This window comes from Pelodiscus sinensis, chromosome 2, assembly GCF_049634645.1.
Source record: "Pelodiscus sinensis isolate JC-2024 chromosome 2, ASM4963464v1, whole genome shotgun sequence".
In the NCBI taxonomy this organism is placed as follows: Eukaryota; Metazoa; Chordata; order Testudines; family Trionychidae; genus Pelodiscus; species Pelodiscus sinensis.
In genome coordinates this window covers 114,210,604-114,232,886 of record NC_134712.1, presented here as the reverse complement: position 1 = coordinate 114,232,886, position 22,283 = coordinate 114,210,604, and the positions used below count along the sequence as shown (strand labels likewise).

Genomic DNA, 22,283 nt, shown 5'->3' with positions numbered 1-22,283 from the left:
AATACTGATTTTTAAAATTGTCAGTGATAGAAAATCCACCAGGACCCTCGGTAAGCTGTTCCAATGGTTAATTACGCTCACTGTAAAAAATACACACATTAGTTCCAGTCTGAATTTATCTAGCTTTAACTTCCAGCCATTGGATCCTGTTATACCTTTCTCTGCTAGAATGAAGAGCCCTATATATTGATCCCCATGTAGATACTTATTGACTGTAATCAAGCCACATGTTAACCTTCTCTTTGTTAAGCTAAGATCATTTTGAGCAAGAACAGAAAGGCAAAGTATTAATGGAAAGAATTGTGTAGGTCAGGAAGGGCCTTATTGCCATATCTTTCTAAAATGTCTCATCTTTGAGCCCTTCCACATCAGAGATTGATTCTTTCTTACTAAGACTACGTCCTTTGTTCCCTGTTCCTGTTTTTCTATAAACATTTATATACTATATATGGTCTTGTCAATCCCACTCTTTTACTTGATTTTTGTTGTAAGAGTCAGTTTGATCAGGAGTTTATTGGATTCCCACTTTTAGTTAAAGCCTTTTTCCCCTTTGATATATGATTGTGATGGTTTTAAGCCACTGAGAGAAGGGGAAAACAAACTGTGTCAGGTGGTGCATCTTTGTAGTTTCTTTTATTTTAGTATGTTTTGAAAAATGTCTCAATTGTACTACAAGTGTGAGCCCAGGGTTTTCCAGTTTTAGGAATAATCAGATAAAAGAAGAATGGACAAAATTTCTTTTCTCACATCCTCAAAATTCACTCTTCAGGTATTCCATCCTTTTAAGTATTTTGCTTTCAGATTTGGTTCTATATAAACATTTTTTGGTGTTTACCAATGGTAGAGAACAAAGGCACTTGTTTTTGTATGTTGTCATAATATGCTTTGGACTGACATGTCTCCATAATAAGAGATTTTCCCAGCTATGGAACTAAATTCATAGATCACTGTTGTTTCATACTCTTTACAGGTACATCTACCTTTATGGAAGCATTAGCAGCCAATGGTACAACGAACATACAAACATCTGTAACAGGAGTCACTGCCAGCAAACGGAGATTTATTGATGATAGGAGAGACCAACCTTTTGATAAGAGGCTACGTTTCAGTGTGAGACAAACTGAAAGTGCTTACCGGTATAGAGACATTGTTGTCAGGAAACAAGACGGATTCACACATGTTCTGCTTTCAACAAAATCCTCTGAAAACAATTCACTAAATCCAGAGGTTAGAATGTTTGTTTTGTGTAGTTTGATTTGTTTGCTTGCTCACTTTGGGAGATGATGGTACTAATATTTTCAGTGGCTATAATTACAGTATTATTATTAGAGACAAAAAGATAAATAGATTCCAGCAAAGTCACACTAGAGCATTTAAAGGATTATAAATTTGTAAATATTATACTTTTAAAATGTGAATCTTTGTATGCTTCAGTCTTATTTATTAGCACTGTACAATACATTATCTCACTATTTAGAATTGCAGCCTTTCATAATAAACTGAGTGGTTTATTAAGTCCAACTTAAATAAACTTCAGCCTAAATTCAAGTAATTTTTCTGAACTGGTTGCATATGCCACCTGGTGTTCAAAATGCAGAAGTACTGAGTGTGCTGTAGTTACAGATGCAGACTGCAAGATCTCTTCCTAAGGATTACATTACCTTAATATCATCTTATTTATGATCTGCACATTTTTAATAAACATTAATAGACTCTCTTTTCCTTTGGATCATGAAAAATCTGCATACATTTAGAACAAACACCTGCAGCACAATTTGCAAGTATCCCAAATACTAGGGAATACACAGAAATTTAAAAGTTCAGATTCAGACCTGTTGAAAAAGAACAACAGTTTGTTACTTTTTAATAACTCATTACAAGAGTCTGACAAATTTAATTCCTGCTGATTTTCAGGTAATGAAGGAAGTCCAAAGTGCACTGAATACAGCAGCTGCAGATGACAGCAAACTTGTGCTGCTCAGTGCAGTTGGTAGTGTCTTCTGCTGTGGTCTTGATTTTATTTATTTTATACGACGTTTAACAGATGATAGAAAAAGGGAAAGCACTAAGATGGCAGAAGCTATTAGGTATGTAAAATTGTTTTCAGTCGTTTAAGTGTTGATTTTTTTTGTCTAAATTAGTTTATATTTAATTTATCTCATAAATATATTTTCCTTTATAGGACTTCAGTGTGGTCAAACATTCATTTGTGATAATATGCAGTGTGCATAACTTGTTTATATTATTTGTACTTTTCTGTTCAAGTTAATATTTTATTTATAGCTTTTTGCTCCATTTTTGCCTTGTTGAATTAAAGCACCTCTGCCTGATAAAAACTTAGCGCCATAGTGTTCCTAATATAATCAACCCAGACTTGAAAGAGGTTTTTAAAAGATTATTTTAAATGCATTTTTTAAAAGCATTACAAATGTGTTATATTTATAAGAAGCACACGGGATCTTTTTCAGGGGGAAAAGGCAATATGCCATGTTTGTTGCAAATGCAGCATGTACTCTCTCTCTCTGTTGCTGGTATTATAGTTAACAGTCTCATTGGTGCTTGTGCCAGCCTCTGTCCAATTAGGCTGGGCACAAGGAAGGAGCTGGGTTCTGTCTTCCACGGTCCTATGCTCTGAAGTTATGTTCAAATGACTAACTCAAAGCTTCATGACTACCTACCCCACTTTAATGGTTGTTAGTCCCATCTTTAGTCTAAGGGGGAGGGGTTAAGTATCATGGTAAAATCATCTAATTGTTTTACCTCAAGGCTGCTTCCATTGTCATGCTCCATCGATACTTTGAATTCCTGGGAGTGATTGCAGCAGGTTTCTCTTGTTCACAGATCTCATTCACAGGTGTATGCCCTTGCTTTAGAGTACTCAATTCTGCCCCTCTTCTACCATCCTGAGTTTGACCAATGCCTGAGGTCACCCCTCCTTGTTAGCCATCCTGACTATCTGAGTCTTCTGTCTTTCCTTCCCACATTCCTCACTCACGCAAAGTACTGGTCATTTCGTTTTCTTACAGAGGAATTGGCAGGGTTTCTTAAAGACTTACAAAGTAAAAATACTATTTTAAACAATTTCTTACTAACTTATAATGCCTAGAATGTATTTTAATACCTAGCAGCTGCTATACAAAAAGCTTATCAAACAAAATCTATATAACTGTATAAAACAAAGTTATGCAATAAAGCCTATAGAACTAGTACTATGTGTCTGGCCTACAAATGTACCAAAAATAGATTGAACAAAGTCCATATAAAAAAGATAGTGGACATTCTACAGGGATGGCTTAATTTTTTGTGAGCAGTATCCTGGTGCCAGCTGTCAAATTCTGTATTCAAATAAATGAACTTAATGTCTTTATAAAGCATGCATTTAATGAAAGATGCTGCTGAGAAGCACGCTGTATCGGATTATAGGCATTTAACATGTACCTGTTAAAGTATTTCGAGGATATTTTCCCCCGTGTAACATGTAAACTGGGTTTTTTTGGTACCCTGAACATTTACATGTAGCATAAATATCCAAAAATATAGCTAGAAGAACTAACACTTCAACAGTCACTCCTGGCTTTCTAATTTGGGGATGTGGGGAGGTTTCATGTGTCATTGATTATGTAAGGGGTAAAGCAATTTTAAAAAGTGGTTATGGGCTTGCCAACACAGGGAAATTATGCCTAGAAAAGGCAGACTGAATTTAAAGTGCTATAGCTATACTGGAATAATGCTTGTTTGGTCTCTTCTATTCCATAATAAGAGTGCCTTTTTCTATTTTCAGCTTAATCTACTTATGGTCATATTTATTGTCTAATAGGAATAGCTATTCCTGTCAATTTCCCATGGGGAAAAGCTCCTCAAGGTCTTTAGCACCTAATTCACCAATAAATAGCTTGTTTTAAAATTTGACTTCTTTGTCAGTTTCACCACTAGTGCAAAAAATTTCCTTCAATTCTGTCTGCCAGGAACATTGGGAGAGAAGAATCACTCAACATTACTCAAAAAGGCGTACACCTGATCGTATAAATGTAGACATATTTTTGAGTTCCATTAGGTTAAAACATTTCCTAAGAAAATACCGTTGATGCCAATTTCTTCAGTTCCATTTGGGCCAGTTCTATCTTCCATTGAAGTCTGTAGGAATCTTTTCACTTACTTAAATGGATATTGAATCAGGCCTTCAGTTTTAAAAATTGCCCTTCTCCTGTCCTCTAGTGAGGAAAATATTTGATGCTTGCTGTTCTGAGAGTCTTGAATAGCTAAGGCATTTCAGTAAAATGTTTATTCTAAGTGGTCAGGCAGAAAAACTACAGAAATGGAAAGAGAAAACAAAATGTTCTTAAGAGTATCTGGTTTGCAGGAAGTATTATTCAATTTTGCTGCCAGGTTTCAAAATACAGGAACTTACTGCTTACTTAGCATTAAAATATTACAAAAAAGAATAGGTTATAGAAGGCTAACTATAACCTACCTACAGCAGGACTCTTCTGTTTTCTAACTACTGCATTATGTTGATGAAGCACTATAGCTTTGGCCAGAAGTCTCAAATGAATACATAAAAATTATCTTTAAAAAAAAGATCCTGTACAATTCTACCAGCTGGAAGTTGGCAAAAACTATAGAGATGAATGGGGCAATCTTTGTTCTATCTTATTTTATATACAATCTATTACAACTTTTATTGTGCAATCATGGACTGTTAGCCAAATGTGACTAAGAATAATTAGTGTAAAAGGGGTAGAACTACCAACCCTAAAACACAGTTTTTCTGCCCTTCTTTTTGGGATAGCTCTTTTTTTTTTCTGTCTTTAAAGGAGGGACATTTAGGTTCACAGGTCTGCTAGGCTCATCCTTCAAAAACACTTTTCTGTTAAATTGTTTCCGAGTCCACTCTGGCTACCTGTTGCAGTCAGTATGCATTATACAACCAAAAGTATTTTCAGGCAAGTTGACTTTAAGATGCCTTTCTACTCCAAGAAAGTAGAAGCAATTACACAAGATCACTTGTTCACTTGTGACTAAGTTTCAGTCCTCTGACCAGAATGATCACTAGCAATGTAGTGACCAGGAGAGAAGCTTAGTGGCCTAAAACAGTGTGTTTTCCTTCAGAATTTGTATTGATGTTCATGCCAATTAAGGATCAGCATCTGATAGGACAAGACCTTAATCGTGGGGAACTCGTGGGCACCCCCTCCTCCCTCCCCTTGCTGCCTCTGATACAGAGGCAGCAAGGCGGGAGGGAAAGCGTGTAGTCAACAAGATTAACTTAGGTTTATCAGTTAATCGTATGGTCGACTACACGTTGACATGCCTAGTCCATGCCTCTCCAATATCCCGCATACCCACTAGATTGATGCAGAGGGGATGGAGGGCAGGTACTGGAATCCAAATAGGGGCCACGCATCTCAAAGAACCTCCTGTTACAGGTAGGGGAAAAAATCCCATTTAATTAATTAACCAATGAAGCTTAACATTTAATTGGTTAACTGATTGAACAGAGGCAGGTGGGGCTGCCCACAGGGCTGCTGCTAGGTAACAGTTAACCATTACTTGGTAAGCGTCACCCCTAATGGGTAATGCTTACCGGGTAATCGGTTATCCATACACATTCCTAATTACAGGTAAATAACCTCCTTTTTTTCTTCAAGTGATAGTACCTCCTTGGATCCCAAATGTGGTGTTTGAGCCATGATCAGCGTGGAGGTAGTTGTGAGGAAGTGTGGTCTAGAGTACAACATGGCCTGTAACTATCTCTGCAGCTGTCACCAGGATGATGGTGTAGTGAGATGTGAAAGTGTGAATGAATGTCTTGGAAGCATGGCAGATGTCTTGCCACAGAATATCTGTGAGCAAGCATATGTGGTTGTGAGCACTCGCAGTAGAGGGTACTGTGATATCAGGAGGTGGGGGACATCCAGGTGCATGTAACATGCATGAATGCACCCTGAGATCCACGTGGAGATTCTCTCTGGGAGAGGGCTTTGCATCCATCAGCAACATTGATAGAGTTTTGGTGATACTCAAAAGTTACGGGTGTATTGGACGTAGAACAGTAGTGCAGATCTAACATCGAGGGAATGTAGTTAGTGTTCTGTCTGCATGGCAGGTGTGGGTTTAGGATAAAAGCCTGGGAGATAAATGCCCTGATAAGAACATAAGAATGGCTATACTGGGTCAGACCAACGGTCCATCCGGTCCAGTATCCTATCTGCCACAGGTGGCCAATACCATATGCCCCAGAGGGAGGGAACTTAGGGTAATCCTCACGTGATCCCTCCCCTCCACCTCCAGGCATACAGAGGCTAGGGACACCATTCCTACCTAACCTAAACTCCATGAATCAATCTAGCTCTTTCTTTAAACTTGTTGCAGTCCTAGTGTTCCCCACATCCTCTGACAAATTCAAGTGGAATTCTGTGTACAGCCACAGCAAAACTTTCTTTGTGGAAGGACCATGCAAGAGGTTCCGTGCAGTAAGAGGATGTCCAGTAATTGTTGGGGTGTGTCCTGGACGTCCTCCACCAGGATCCCCAGAGCCACTGCCACTTGAGAGCAGTTCCTGCAATTGACGGGGGGCTGCAATTGACAGGGCAACAGGAAGGAAGGGAAGAAGACAGACACAGTTGGGACCAGTGGGATTGGTTCGATTGTCTTCCTTGTAAACAGAGGTTTCCAGAGGGGGAGTAGAGGACTGGTGATAGAAGTTCAGAGGGGTGCTCCACAGCCTCATTTTTGATCCCAGGGCAGGCTATAAGGCCAAAAGTCTCTGCCTATTAGCAGACTCTGTGTGAGTGGAGAGGAAAAATGAGCTCCAGTAGGACAGCAGCAGCTCTTCAGTAGAGAGCAGTAGTTCTAAGTGACCACAGGTATGGGGTGTCATGTGGGCTAGTCCTGAGGGTCTAGACAACATTAGTGGAGCCAGATGCAAATAGGAGGGGACTGGATCAATGTGTTATATCGTACAGGGGGATGCAGTGATGCATATGTGGGTCAGTGGACACTGTTATGAAAAACTTCTGGTTCTGGTGCATGGCATGCTTGGGCATCCACATTTGCAATCAATATATGGGCCATCACTTAAAGAACCACCAAGATTATATACAGACATGAAATTGATTTGCCACTATTTTGCACCTGAAGCAATTGCCTTTTTCAGGAAGTATCCAGTAACCAAAGGAGATAACAGTGCCTAATGAAGCCTATTTTCTTTTATCTCATTATGTTCATTTGTGTCTCCGTCCTTTTTGACCCAATTAAACAGTAACATGTTGACTTTGATTAATTTCTCTAGCATAAGCAATGCAAGCACTTTTGGAAATGCTTGCTATACTTGTGCCAGACCGTGGTAGTACAGCCGGTCTCTGAGTTGCGAATGGTTGAGTTACGACCATTCGCAGTTACAACCAAAGCTGTCGTAAATGGCGGACCCTGAGTTACGAACGTGATCCGTGCTTACGAACAGCATGGTTGCATGTAACTCTATGGAGTCCGACTTACGAACAAACCGAGTTACGACCAATTGCTTGGTCTGTAACCGGTTTGCAAGTCGGAGAGAGGCTGTAGTGCAGGAGCATAGGCAGCACCATTGCAGGGCTATTGTGAACAGAAAACTGCACAGCTGCGTCTAGACTGGCATGATTTTGCGGAAATACTTTTAACGGAAACGTTTTTCCATTAAAAGTATTTCTGCAAAATCACGTCTAGATTGGCATGGATGCTTTTGCGCAAAAAGTGCTTTTGCACAAAAGCATCCGTGGCCAGTCTAGTCGTGATTTTGCGCAAGAAAGCCCCAATCGCTATTTTAGCCATCAGGGCTTTTTTGCGCAAAACAGTTCTTCCCTGTCTACACTGTCCCTCTTGCGCAAGTATTCTTGTGCAAGAGGGCTTTTTCCTGAGCGTGAGCATGAAAGTATGTGCGCAAGAAGCTCTGATTTTGTACATTACAAAGTCAGTGTTCTTGCACAAATTCAAGCGGCCCGTGTAGACAGCTGGCAAGTTTTTGCGCAAAAGCAACTGTTTTTGCGCAAAAGCAACTGCTTTTGCGCAAAATCTTGCCAGTCTAGACGCACCCCACTAGTATATTGGTTTCACTCAATATTCCACCCCAGGCAGTCAAACCTTTGCAAGTCTGAGAGTGTTAATCTCTACTGTAGACAAGATTACTCAAGTTATTCAAGTCTATCCCAAGTCATCTCAAGAGTAATTTTTAATGTAAATCCAGTATCAGCGAGCTAAACAGAAAGAGCTGTTGTGGCTAGGTCTTTACATACTCAAGGGTTGCATGCTTTTGTTGGCCATATGAGGGACTCCTTGCATGCCATCTCTGCCCCATCTCACAAGCTCCCTGTGACCCATCATCCCCTCTATGTCAGGAACTCCCTACAACCCGTCCTTCATGCCAGGGGCTCTCTGCCTTCTCCCCTCAATATAGTGCCCCCATTCTCTTTTCCAAATTCTAAATTAGATCTAAAAAATATTAGCTATTTCAATGTAATTTTTGCTTCTTGTTTGTGAAATAAGTGTTTGAAATAAACTTTTGAATAGGGGAAGAGAGAAAAATGCACCAAATCCAAATTATATGATAGATAATTATTTTGAGTTGCTACACTGTAAATATATTTAAATAGCCACTGTCACTCCAGTGCTCTCAATATATTATTCCCTCTCTTCATTGCCATTTCTCATTGATTGATTGATTGCATGCTCTTGTCTTGCCTAGATGGCATTCATGATACACATTTGAACGCCACAGTTCCATATAGAAACTCATACATTACCCAAACCTCTGCCACAAGCAAACTAATGTTGTCCTAGGTGGCTAAAGAAGAGTTTGCTTATCCTTAAGGCATTTAGACCTCTGATCATGCTGATCAAGAGATGAGGATGAGACGGTTTCGAAGATCGGTGATACTTGATAATAGGGCTGACGTTATTGATGGATCTTTTCCCCTTGTTTCTAAAAGGCCAATTTGTTTTTATCAGGGAAAGTTCCCCTTCCTCTCTGTTTTAAGAGAAATGTGGGGAAGCTCCCAGAGTGCACTCAGTAATGTTCCTGTGATTGCTCAGTTGCCACACACAGCTGCTCCTTCAGGACCAAACAGGACTGTGGGAGGGCTGCAGATAGCCAATGGCTGTGTTCTGCAGGTGAGGGAGAAGATCAGGTTCCTGAAATGTTGTTTACAACTCGTGAAGACTATTGCTGAGCAGCTGATACATTTTGCTGCTAAAATGTGTAGTGATTGAGTGTTCATTTCTTTTCAGAAATTTTGTGAATACTTTTATTCAGTTTAAGAAGCCCATCATAGTAGCAGTGAATGGCCCCGCCATTGGACTTGGAGCATCCATATTATCTCTCTGTGATGTGGTTTGGGCTAATGAGAAGGCTTGGTTTCAGACACCATACACTACTTTTGGACAGAGTCCAGATGGATGTTCATCTCTCACATTTCCCAAGATAATGGGCCTGGCTTCTGTAAGTAACCTTAATCAAAAATAAATAATCACTTTTCTGCCCTGTTAGTGCTTTATCTACCATGAGCCTGTCATGTTTTCATTGGTACATGGATTGGAATTGTTTTATTAAAACTGTTAGTGAGAAACAAATATATTTTTAGCTTGTCTACTCTGACTAGAATGTGACGAGGCCTCCCGAGGCTGGGCCATGGTAATGGCCAGAGGCCCTGGTAGCCCTGACATGCTGACTGAAAGGCTAGCCCCCAGCACCTTCCAGTGGTCCCAGTCTCGCCCCCCGCCCTTCCCCAGGCCGGGTGAACACTCCCCTCAGCGCTGTCTGTAGGTGTACATAAGAGGAGTGAGAGGATGTGTGAGCTAATTATAACCATTCTTTTTGTGCAGAACTATTGCCTGTGGTGGCAGAGATTTCCTCAGAAAGGAAGGAGAAGGGGAAAATGGGCCACAAACCTGTTTCCTCTCCTTCATATTAGCCAGCAGACATGGGTCAGCACATAAGGGATTGATTGCAGGCTGTATTCTTTAAAGGGCAGACACTACTCTGTTTGGGGTGACCATCTGTCCTGTTTTTACCAGGACAGTCCTGTATTTAACTCTAACCCCCTCCCACGGGGCTGAAGCCCGAAGCACTGGCAGTCCCTCCCTCCTTTCCCCGCCCTGAGTGCCACCCCTCTCCCCCTGCTGCAGGGCTGAAGCCCCACGTACCAGCAGCCCCTCCTTTGGTGTCCCATATATTGCATGGGGAAATATGGTCACCCTAACTCTGCTTCCCCCAGCTTCTAGAAAAAGTGTTTCTCAGAGTGTGGTCCATGGACCACTAGAGATCCACAGCTGTCTTGCAAGTGGTCTGTGGGCTTGGGGATCCTCTCTCCCCGCTGCATTGGGGAGCCTGCACTGGTGCTCCAGCCCCCCTTCCCTCCCCCACCGCAAGGTTGGAGCACCAGTGCCAGCTTCCCAGTGCAGGGCAGCTGGGGGAGCCTCACTCAGGTTTGAGGGGGAAGAAAGTGACTCCACATGCTGCTGCTCCTTCTCCTCCTGGCTGGGGGAAGAGCAGCGCAGGAAACTGCTCACCTGGAGGATTTTCTCACTGCTCCCATTGGTAAGAATCATGGCCAGTGAGAGTAGCGGGGGGCTGTGTCTGGGAGCAGTAGGAGTCAAGGAGCCAGGTAAGCACCCTCATCCCCTTCATGGCCAGATGCTGCACCCTCATCCCTCTCATGCACTTCGCTCCCACCAAGACCTCCAAACCCCTCCTACACCCATTTTGTCATCATGGTGGGTTGGCTGGTGGTCCACACAAAGGTCTGCATTGAGTGGGGTGGACCATGGGCTGAAAAGTTTGAGAACCACTGGCCTAAGACAAGCAAAGTCATACTGATGCATTGCCTTTTAGCTATCACCTATAGTGGCTTGCTTCCCACAGTCTTACCTTAAAATGTAAGACATATCCATGTATTTTAGGTTGTGTGAGTTTATCTCTTTGTCATGCATGATTAGCCTTTTCAAACTTTCCTGAGGTGTGTATATCCATTGAAGTGGCTTTGTTTAATATTAACATATTATGTAGTAATAACCTGCTATTTTATTACTTCCAAGTATTGTGATAAGACTCTTTTGTTTATCACACCCAAGTTTTATACCAGGAAAGTGTGTTACCTGTAGGATCAATAGATTAAAAAAGAGATTACTGTAGAAATTCATTTACATATAGCTTTAAAAAATAAAGTGAAGGGGCAAAGTTTAAAAAGAAACTGAAAAAAGCCTTTTATCTGCATTGTTTTTCATTTTGCTTCATAAAACGTGTATCCTTGTGAGCACCATTTGATTTTAGATGTGCAGCCTAAGCCAGTATGAAATTGACTATTGGGTTCATGAAGCAAGTGCCCAGGCCTGCATGAATTTTTTTCATAGAAACCTTCCTCTACCCCAGGCATGGACTGATTAATTTAAGAGACTTTAATTACAAACAAAAAATAAATTTGAATAGATTTCATAACTAATTAACAGACCTTATCATGAGACAGCTTGATGCAGTTCTTTAGTAGAAAAATTTAAATGCGCCAGAATCATTTTTTTTTCTACTGGTGTCTCTTCTAAGTGAGTAGTCATTCATGTCCATTTGTAATTGGGGTCTACTTTTGAGAAACTTTGAGTTTGATTATTTTTTAGAAAGTTTGAGTTCATATTGCATACATTTCTGCCTTTCCATGTGCCTTGGAGGAGCCCATGTTGGTTTTTCTACTTGTAGCAAAAAATATTCTTAAATCAGCTGCTTCTTGCAAGTCAGAGAGCAAATACTGGACTAGATGGACCATTAGTCTGATGCAGCATAGCAATTCCTAGATTAGTTGGGAGTTTTAAGGGGGAGAGGGGGAAAATAACCATGTTATAGAACATATTGTCCTCTAGAAACACGTTTATAACTTTTTGGGAGAGAGGATCATGTGCTAATTGGATTTAAAAAAAAATAAGGACAAAATGGCTAGAGGAATTGTAACAATGAGCAAGAAACAGAGGAATGAAGAAACTGTCTATATGGCAAAAATAGCCCCCTGGCAGCAAGTATCAAAGCCTGGCTTCTGTTATGGTTTTAAAAATAGCTACATAGCCATTTGGGCTTGGGTGCTGAATCTTGGAGAAAAGGGGGCTTACAGTACTAAACTCAGGTTGAGGGTCTGAAAGTTCAGTCTGAGTCTGCAGCCCTAAGCTCAGACTCACCACTGTGCTTTGTTTTGCTCTTTATCAGAATACCCAAACCACTTTTTACTCAGCATGCTAGTGAAATGTATTTTACATTTTATTCTATTTCTATGGGAAATGGCCAATAGCACTGTCAGTTTTCAGAGCAGAGATGCAGGTGCTACTTGCGTACTTGTTGAAAGCAGGACTGTGGTCAAATTGCTATTAGCTCTTGATCTAGCTCCAGTACATGCCAAAGAGTTAAGTGCCAGCCCATCATAGCAGAAAGCATTCCCTGTTAGAAATGTGTCAAACCATAAGAGTAAATGAGTGCTTACTTCAAGTTTGAGAAGCTCTGCTACTTTGTAGCTTGAAAATGAGATTTAATATGACTAAAACATTTTTCATACAGTTCTTTACTATATGTATTGTTGAAAGAACTCAGCCAGATAAAAGATGACTGGCATTCATGCACACTCCCACAGATTTATTCTCTCTCTATATAAAATTCTTTTCCCCTCTGTGACTGAGTGATGTCATCTGCATCCTCATGCCACCACCTGCCTCCACCCTTAGCCACCTGCTTTGGCCAGCCTCAGGGCCATCCCCTCCAGACATGGGCTGCTCTGGCTCCCACTTCACACTCTGGGGGGGAAGGCGGGAGGCGGCTGCACCGCTGAGGAGGATCTGCTGGGGCTGGGCCCTCTCCACCGTCTGAACCCCCCCTCCCCCGTACTGTGCCAGAACCCCTCCACGATCCAAGCCCTCCCCCTGGCTGTGCTGTGTTCCCTCTGCCATCTGACCCCAACACCCCATCCTCCTGGGTCACGCAGCACCAGGTCCCCCCTGGCCAGATGCCTACCCCCAGAGAGAGGGGGGTTGGCAAATGTAGCGAGCAGGAGGCGCAGCCCCCTACTGACTAGACAGATTGCATTTATAATCTCCCAAGTAGATCTGTAATTAGAAAGGAAACTCAGTGTTGATTCTGAAGTTCTTTACTTTGTACATTCTTGCAAAAAGTTATTTCAGTTTCCTAATGATTTCACTTGATGTCAAGTCTATATAAGAGAGTCCATGATGCAACATTAACTCTATTTAGCTACAGTTTTGTCAGTTAACAGCTATCACAAATATACCTTCCAATTTTGCAAACAGGTTCATAAATTTTGTTACACTTTTTACACAAGGTAGAGGTACCCAACACTTCCTTTTTGTACTTACGATTCGTAGCTTCCTTTTAGCAACTTCAGATGGAAATGTATTTAGTGTCCTCCTTGAGTTTCAGTGTATTTACACATCTGTTCTATGAAACCTCTCAGATTGTGTATGTGTGTGTCTAGCAGATTGGGCATCAGTAACTTTGTGTATTAGCACAAGAACTCAGATTTTTTTATTTCACTGTATGATTAAGACATAAAATCACTCAGCTTTAAGTTTCCCTCTCTCTAAAATGGGGATAGTGATTTATAAGTTGCTTAGGATCCTTGGACAAAAATCTGTGCCAAGCATTATTTTTATTAAGAAATGCTAAATCTATCAGATCCTACCCGTATTCTCTCTATTACATGAGTGTTGAGACAATGACCTTGTCTTTGAGTAATATTTCAGTTGCAAATACAAATTTATTCAGTAGTTTTGCGATTTGCTTTAACTGCTCAGTATTAAAGAGCGGTGGTTAATAACTGAATAGAATGTTAAAAATGGAAATATTCGTGCTTAAAGTTAAGTGTTTGCAGGATCAGAGCCTAATAAGGGTAGGTAAGCCCACATGAGAGTAGGTATATTTTACACTAGAAAATAATACACTGTTTATAATATTTCACTAACTCCTGCGTAAGGAAGTTAACCCACAGTCCAATATATTTACTTATTCCACATCTGTAATCCATTTGATTAAAAACATCATTTAAAGCTAGGCCTCAGGAGGTTCAGAAAGAACAGAAGCTCCATCCATGTACTAGAACAACTGGTTTTCTATTACGTATTAAAACGATATATGTATGAGGTCAATAGAAAGGAGGAAATATTATGAACCTGATCAAAAGCTCATTCAAATTGTTGTGGGGAAAAAACTACTGGCTTTGGGATCAGGCTCTATAAGAATATCCGATTTTAAATATTAATCTTTACAGTACAGTTTTTAAGATGCAACATCTGTTGCTGCACAACTTAAATATGCTTTCTTCCAACACAGAAAATTAGTCAACTGAATGGTGATCTTTGGCAGAATGTTACTGCTTGTTAGCACTGCAGTATTTAAGTCAAAATTAAACTACTAAAACTAATCAACCACAGGAGGTGCAGCAAACTGCCATTTGTCATCACGTCAGTCTGTTCTCCAATTTTTTTTAAAGTTGCAGTCTAATGATGATTTTGTTAGCACTATTTCAAGTTAATTGCATTTTAACCATTAATGAATGGTAAATGTGACTTTTCTAAAGTATTTATTGGGTGATTTTTAATTATAGGCCCATCTCTAATCACCTACTGATTTATGATCATTGACAACACAATTTTACATAATTTTATTTTTATCAATTACTGATGTATTTTTGGTTAACACTGACGAGCTACAGTACAACCAAACATCCCAGCTAGTGCAGGCATTTTATTAACATTTTCTTTTAAGCTTTTCTTTTGTCATTACATTTCATATCAGAAATAACTTTTTATCCCCTCAGGCAAATGAAATGTTGTTCAGTGGAAGGAAGTTGACTGCGCAGGAAGCTTGTGCAAAAGGATTGGTATCTCAAGTGTTTTGGCCGGGAACATTCACACAGGAAGTAATGGTTCGAATTAAGGAACTTGTCACATGTAATTCAGTTGTAAGTTTCATTTTATTTTATTCCATTTTATAAATAATGGGCTACATCATTCACTCATCTTCCTAAAAACAGTTAGCCTGGAATACTTAAGATAGAACTTTGTGCTACAATCTACATAATTTAATACCAAATTCCAGTATTATTAGGTTCATCCTTAAAGTATCAAGAGGTCCAGGAGAGAGACACTTCTCAAATTATCACATGCTATAATAGATTCTAGGGTTAATAACTTAAATTTTGCCTTGTATTCATAACAGTATACTCCATGGAGAGAGAATATTACTCAATTCCAAATTGAAATAGCTGTCATAAGAACTGATAAATATACTTGTGCATAAAAATAGTGTGTAGTTCTTGACATGGTGTGTCTAGACTACATACTTCTTTCGACAGAAGGATGTAAATTAGGCACTTCAAAATTGCAAATAAAGCCAGGATTTGAATTTCCCACGCTTCATTTGCATAGTCGTGTCATGGCGCTCTTTCGAAAAAGCACTATTTCGAAAATGAAACTGCAGTCTAGACGTGGTTTTTTCGAAAATAGAAGCCTTTTTTTAAATATCCTGTAAACCTGAGTACAGACTACAGTTTCACTTTCGAAACAGTGCTTTTTCGAAAGAGCACCATGATGCGATTATGCAAATGAAGCATGGGAAATTCAAATCCTGGCTTCATTTGCAATTTTGAAGTGCCTAATTTACATCCCTCTGTTGAAATAAGGATGTAGTCTAGATATACCCCCAGGGAGGCTGCAGTAAGAAGATACTGAGTATACAGGTGGCACCTGATAGCTGGAGTTTTAGCAAAATGTAACATTAGGGCTATATCTACATTGGCAAGATTTTGTGCAAATACTTTTGACGCAAAAACTCTTGTGTTAAAATATTTCTGCAAGAGAGCGTCTATACTGGCATGTGCTTTTGCGCAAGAGCATCTGTGCCAGAGTAGACGCTCTCTTGCGCAAGAAAGCTCCGATGGCCATTTTAGCCATCGGGCTTTCTTGCACAAGAAATTAACATTACCTGTCTACACTGGCCTCTTGCGCAAGAACAGTTGCGCAAGAGGGCTTATCCCTGAGCGGGAGTATCAGAGTGTTTGAGCAAGAAGCACTGATTTCCTATATTAGAAAGTCAGTGTTTTTGCGCGAGTACTCGCGGCCAGTGTAGACAGGTGGCAAGATTTTGCGCAAAATCTTGCCAATGTAGACACAGCCTAAGTGAATAGATCTTCATAACAACTCAACATCTGTTCTTGTTCTTATAAAGTCTTTGTTTCTGGAGCAGGACAGATGCATAGTCTAAAAATCCTGGAGCAGGACAGATGCATAGTCTAAAAATCCTCAACTTTAGCATTTAAAAGCAGCCTATAAAATTTTAATTAAAAAATTAAAAAAGCTATTAAGATTTAAGGTCTACTAGGTTACAATTTGAACAATACTAGAAAACGAAGTGTCAAGATCAGAATTGACTCAGTTGCTATAATGACATCTATCCATTTTAATATCATCTGCAAAGTCTTTATTTTATCATAACAGGATAATCTTGAAACTCCTAAGTTTTCCATTTATTTGGTTCATATTCAAGTATTTCTACTTTTATCTGGCACAGAATGAAGAAGCTCCTGTATTTAGTAGAAAAGTAACTGCTCAATGTGAGACACATTGTCCCTTATATTCATGTGCACAGTTTCTCTTAGCAATATTAGGATTTACACATATACATCTGCAGATGACTATTCCACTTACCTAACAGCACACATATTACGCATATCATTTGTGGGTTTTTTTTTTGCTGCAGGTGCTTGAAGAATCCAAAGCTTTAGTTCGGAATATCATGAAGGTGGACTTAGAACAAGCAAATGACAAGGAGTGCGAAGCTTTAAAGAAAATCTGGGGCTCTGCACAAGGGATGGACTCTATATTAAAATACCTGCAAAGGAAAATTGATGAGTTCTGATGAATTGTGCACTGACACTGGAATTGTATTTACTTGGACATTTGGGGCACAAAAGTGCTCCAATTGTATTCTGAAAACTTGTTACCAAGTCATCCATAGCTCAAAGCTTGGGGATGGGATTGGAAAGACCCCACACTTATTGTCAAGGGGTTGTAAAGTACTGTATCTTAAAGAAATGAACAAAAAAACCTTTCCCTATATTATATATATATATATATATCTTTATATACACAAACTAAAAATTATAATGAGTGCACTACCAAACATCTCTTTGAGGCTCTAGTTTTTGTCATTGGCTAGTACTGTATCAGAAGAATGGGGGGAAGTGAAGTGTGTTGTATTATTTTCTGTGTGGCAGGGAAGTCTGAATAATGCTTTTCTCCTCCCCCTCCCCCTTCATTAAAATACAGTATTGAAACGGGTATTAGCCAATCCCTACTTTCACTGCCCAACACGTGGCTTAAGATAAGGCATTGTCTTGATCTCAGAAGAAGGTTGAAATACCTCAACTAATGGAACATTTTGAATTTTTTTTGTTTATGAACAAAACTCTATAATGAAAGATTTAATTAGAGAAAATATCCCAAGATGAGTGTGCTCAGGAGCTATGCTAAGAAAACACTCAACCCTTTGGGAAGGGGCGGGGCTGGGAACATGTCTAATTCTTACCCAGATAAAACCACTGTCTCTCTTGGGGGGGGAGGGGAGCTTGTTTTGCAGTATTAGTGAATCACTGAATATCTTATGTACATGAATATCCTAAGTTATAAGTTAGTTAATTTTAGTGTTTTTAAATAGTTTGATTTTTTAATAACTACATAAGTGCTTCTGTTGCTGGATGAGAGTACTACTTTATACACAATATGGTTTTTTTCTATTTGCTGGATTAATTGATGTATTACACCAAAAATGCATTTTAGGTTCACTTAGAATATATTTTATTTAAATAAGTTAAAATTCTTTTGGCACACTATTACATACAAAAACTCCCTTTTAAAAAAAACTACCTTATATTAGATGTTTAATGTTCTTTGTCTATGCTTTTTTATTATTTTAAATATACACTATATATACACAATATGGTGTAAAAGAGTGCCCTGTGTAAATAGACCTATTTTGCATTCCTTTCAGGACTGGTTACTGATTGCAGATATTTGTTATTACTTGGGTATCTGCGCTTGCAATCTTATTGAATGTATTATGAAGAATGAAAAATCAAACCTTATTTTTGTACAGTTTTGAAGTTTATACTTGGAACTGACCATCTCCTTTCCTAGTGGAGAGCTGTACAGTATGTAAATTGCTTTTACCTTGGATTGGTACAGTATTTTTGCATCTGTGGGACCTACTTTTGTTCTAGTAGTTTGAACTATATATAAACTGTACAATCTGTAAAGTTTTTATAGAATAAATATTCAGCTGTGAAAATTGGTTAAAATAAAACTAATATTTCTTAACACATTTTAAATGGGTTTCTCTCATGGTCCTCTTTTTCCCCTCTCATGAGCCTCCATTTTTAACAAACCTTATAAGTGGTGATATTAGAGCTGAATTTTCTGACGCCTACATTTTAAGCTTTTTTTTTTTTAAAGTAATAGCAAATTAAAGAAGGCAATGACTATATAAAGCTTTGATCAATTAGAGTTTCCCCTCAATATCAAGAGGAAAGTTGAGTCTCTGGTGTAAACCCATACTCTTAGCCCTGGTCTAACTTAGGAAGTTATTTCAAAATAACTCTCCTTACTTTGAAATAACATGCAGCATGTCCACAAGACCAAGGCCGTTATTTCAAAATAATGGGCTGGTTATTTTGAAATAACAACCCCTGCTTTCCGGGAGGAGTAACGCTTATGTTGACATAGCATGAGTGTGGACACTCAGCTGCTGCTATTTCAAAATATTTGGCCTCCAGAGGCCTCTCTCAGCTGCACTTATGGCTGCTATGGCCATCCCAGGCATCTCCACTTCTCCTGCAGCCCTTTAACGCTGCAGGCAGAAGGGAAAGGCTTGTGGCACCACAAGAGCCCTGCTAGCCCCTTGCCACACAGCACCCTCCTTTTGTGGCGCCATGAACAACCCCCAGCACCTCTCAGCTGCCAGCACGCCTGCAATACTCACTGATGCCCCTGGCCCGGGGCAAAAGGAGGCACCAGCCTGGACTGGTGCAGAGATCCTGGATCTCATTGAGGTCTGGGGTGAGGAGACCAACATCCAGGATCTCTGTGCCAAGAGGCAGAATGCGGACATCTACAGCCAGATGGCTGCCAGTCTGGCACAGAAAGGCACACCAGGACCCTGTTCGGATGAAAATTAAAGAACTCTATAAAGCCTACACCAGAGCTCGGACCATCCCAGTGAAGGCACTTCAGGTGAGTTCCATAACTTTCCCTATACACACACACAGGGGCAGGCAGCATGGGGCTGTGTGCTCCTTGCTCAGCCTTCTTCGCCGGGGGGTTGCACAACAGCCTGTGTATGGGGAGTGCCAGTCTGGAGCACTCAGCTCCATTATCCTATCACACAGGAACCCCTCGCTTCATCTCACAAGGTCTCCGCACAAGCCCATCTTACTCCAGCCTCTGTGGTGGGAAACCTTCCCACGACAAGCTACCATGGAAGCAGCTGGGGTCATGCACACAGCACAGGATCATGCCTGCACTCAGGCAGCATCCACTCCTGGTCAAGCACAGTGATGCAGAGGAGACCCCAATCCCCTGCATGGGAACCTGCTGGGCGGAGGAAGAAGAGGGGACTTGAGTAGCACACTCTCTCTGGCATTTGGCCTCTGCTGCTCTCATACACCACCCCCTCTGTCCTCCAGCGGACAGAGATAGAAGTTCTCTCTGTGGGATGCTGCCAGTGCCATACCCGGTGTCTGCAGGACACAGAAAGAAGCCAAGCCACTTCCTTCCTCCCATGCCTGCTTGTCTCTGGGACATCCGTGATCCTGCAGGAAAGTGCCTGCTGTCTAGGCAACAGATGGGCCTTGTATGAATCACATCGCCATCATCTGAACCAAGACCTTTGGTGTTGGCTCAGAAGATTAGGGCTAGGCTTCACATGCAGTGTCTCCTGGGATGACTGCCCTTGTCACTTTTCTTCACAGCTGACCCCGCTGTGAGCATGGCATGACCACCGCCTCCACTACTGTCTTCCCAACTCCATGAGATCTGCTGGAGGAAGTGGAATAGTGGAAAACTAGATGCAAGACCAGATGGCTGGCCTGTCTCCTGTCCCTCATCCACCGCTTTGATTAGTAGTGCCGGGCTGACCAGGAGCAGAGGAAGGCCATGTGGGAGCAGCTGTTGCACCAGAACAAGCCCGTGTGCTCCTCAAAACATCACTCATGGAATGCATGGCCACATGTATGGAATGGACTTCCTGCACCCACCCACCTTGGCTTCTCTTCCTCCCCCTTGCTCTCACATATGTTCTGGAGCACACAGCAGGCCACCATAACATTGGGGATGTTCCGATCACTGAGGTCCAGGCAGGTGAGGAGACTTCTGAACCTCCCCTTTAGGCAGCTGAAGGCAAACTTGACCAGCATGCAGCACCTGTTGACCACGAGCCTGGCCTTGAAGTGTTCTTTGGTGGGGTCCTGGCTGCTGCTGTAGGGCTTCATCAGCCAGGGGAAGGAAGGGTAGGCTGCATCTGCCAGGATGCACATGGGCATGTCAACAGCCCTGATCCTGATGGCATGGTTGGGGGGAAAAGTGCCAACATGCATCCTGTACAACAGGCTTGAGTTCTGGAAGATGCAGGCTTCTTGCACCTTCCCCAACCAGCTGACCTTAATGTCTGTGAACTGTCCCTTGCGGTCCACCAGGGCCTGCAGCAGCATCAAGAAGTACCCCTTTCTTTGGTCATAGTCTGAGGCATGGGTCCCTAGAGTGACAACCCTCTGCAGCAAGATGTTGACCGTGGCTACTTGCAGGAGCACGGCCCTGACCGTGGATTTCCCCACACTGAGCTGGTTCCCCATGGAGGGGTAGCTGTCTGGTGTGTGAGCTTCCAGAAGGTGATGGAAACATGCTTCTGCAGGGGAATGGCAGCTCTCACATAGGTGTCCTGTCACCTAAGCGCAGGGATGAGCTTTTTGCAATGCTCCAGGAAGGTGGTCTCCGCCTGTGAAATTCTGGAGCCACTGCTGGTCATCCCATCGCTGCAGGATGATGCAGTACCAGCAGTCAGAACTGGTTTCCTACTGCCAGAAATGGTGTTCCACAGTGTGCCAGGGATTGAGGACCATTTGGTGCATCAGGTGAGCCAGGGTTAAGGTAAAGAGGTCCCTTAATCTGGGCTGCTGCTCATGGTCCTGAAGCAGCATGTGGGCAGTGTGGATGAACTGCGCCATGAGGTGCAGCACGAGGCCTGTGAGCCTGTCCCTGCTTTGCAGCAGCTCCAGCTCCCTATAGCCAGTGCTGTGATGTCTGTGAGGGCAACGCGAGCATACAGTGCGAATCTGGTATCCCCCAAAAGGGGAGGCAGTGTACGGCTGGCATGTGAGATGCAGCTATAGGGAGGAGCCCCTGTAAGCACGTCAGCTACCCTCAGCAAGCAGCTACAGGAAGAGTTTGTTCTCCTGGTGCCCTCTCTAGCGCTTCCAGGGTGTTTTAAATGCAATGTAGGCGCCAATCATTGTGGACGTACTATTTTGAAATAATTTCCTAGAATATCAGAGGAGTAGCCGTGTTAGCGGTATTACCAATATAATATACGCCATGTGCCATCAATGCCCCTCTGCTATATACATCAACCAAACTAGACAGTCCCTACGTAAAAGAATAAATGGACACAAATCAGATATTAGGAATGGCAATATACAAAAACCGGTAGGAGAACACTTCAATCTCCCAGGACCCACAATAGCAGATCTAAAGGTAGCCATCCTGCAGCAAAAAAAACTTCAAGACCAGACTTCAAAGAAAAGCTGCTGAGCTACAGTTTATCTGCAAGTTTGACACCATCAATTTAGGATTAAACAAAGCCGGTGAATGGCTAGCCAACTACAAAAGCAATTTCTCCTCTCTTGGTGTTCACGCCTCCAGATGAGCTGCTAAAAGTGGGTCTCACCCTCCCTGACTGAATTAACCTCGTTATCTCTAGCCTTATTCTGGCCTGCATATTTTATACCTGCCTCTGGAAATTTCCACTACATGCATCTGACAAAGTGGGCCTTTGCCCATGAAAGCTTATGCTCCAATACATGTTAGTCTATAAGGAGTCACAGGAGTCCTTGTCACTTTTCCTAGAGTAGACTTCCCTTAGAGGGAAAACAGAATACATGAAGCTATTCTGTTTGGCAGGTTGTCTTCCCAACTATTTAACAAATGATTGGTCATATCCATTC

At 41.4% G+C, this 22,283-nt stretch overlaps 1 protein-coding gene across 2 annotated transcripts in view; it reads left to right on the top strand.

The window, feature by feature from the left end:
* Window positions 1–18,391, top strand: part of CDYL (chromodomain Y like) — a 153,954-nt gene extending 135,563 nt beyond the window's left edge. For both annotated transcript variants that reach the window (XM_075921308.1, XM_075921309.1), the window contains exons 3-7: window positions 971–1,227; window positions 1,915–2,087; window positions 9,262–9,472; window positions 14,832–14,975; window positions 16,772–18,391. In XM_075921308.1, coding sequence (XP_075777423.1) covers window positions 971–1,227; window positions 1,915–2,087; window positions 9,262–9,472; window positions 14,832–14,975; window positions 16,772–16,930 — 944 coding nt within the window. In that variant the 3' untranslated portion in view covers window positions 16,931–18,391. The remainder of the gene's footprint in view (window positions 1–970; window positions 1,228–1,914; window positions 2,088–9,261; window positions 9,473–14,831; window positions 14,976–16,771) is intronic.
* The last annotated feature ends 3,892 nt before the right edge of the window (window positions 18,392–22,283 follow it).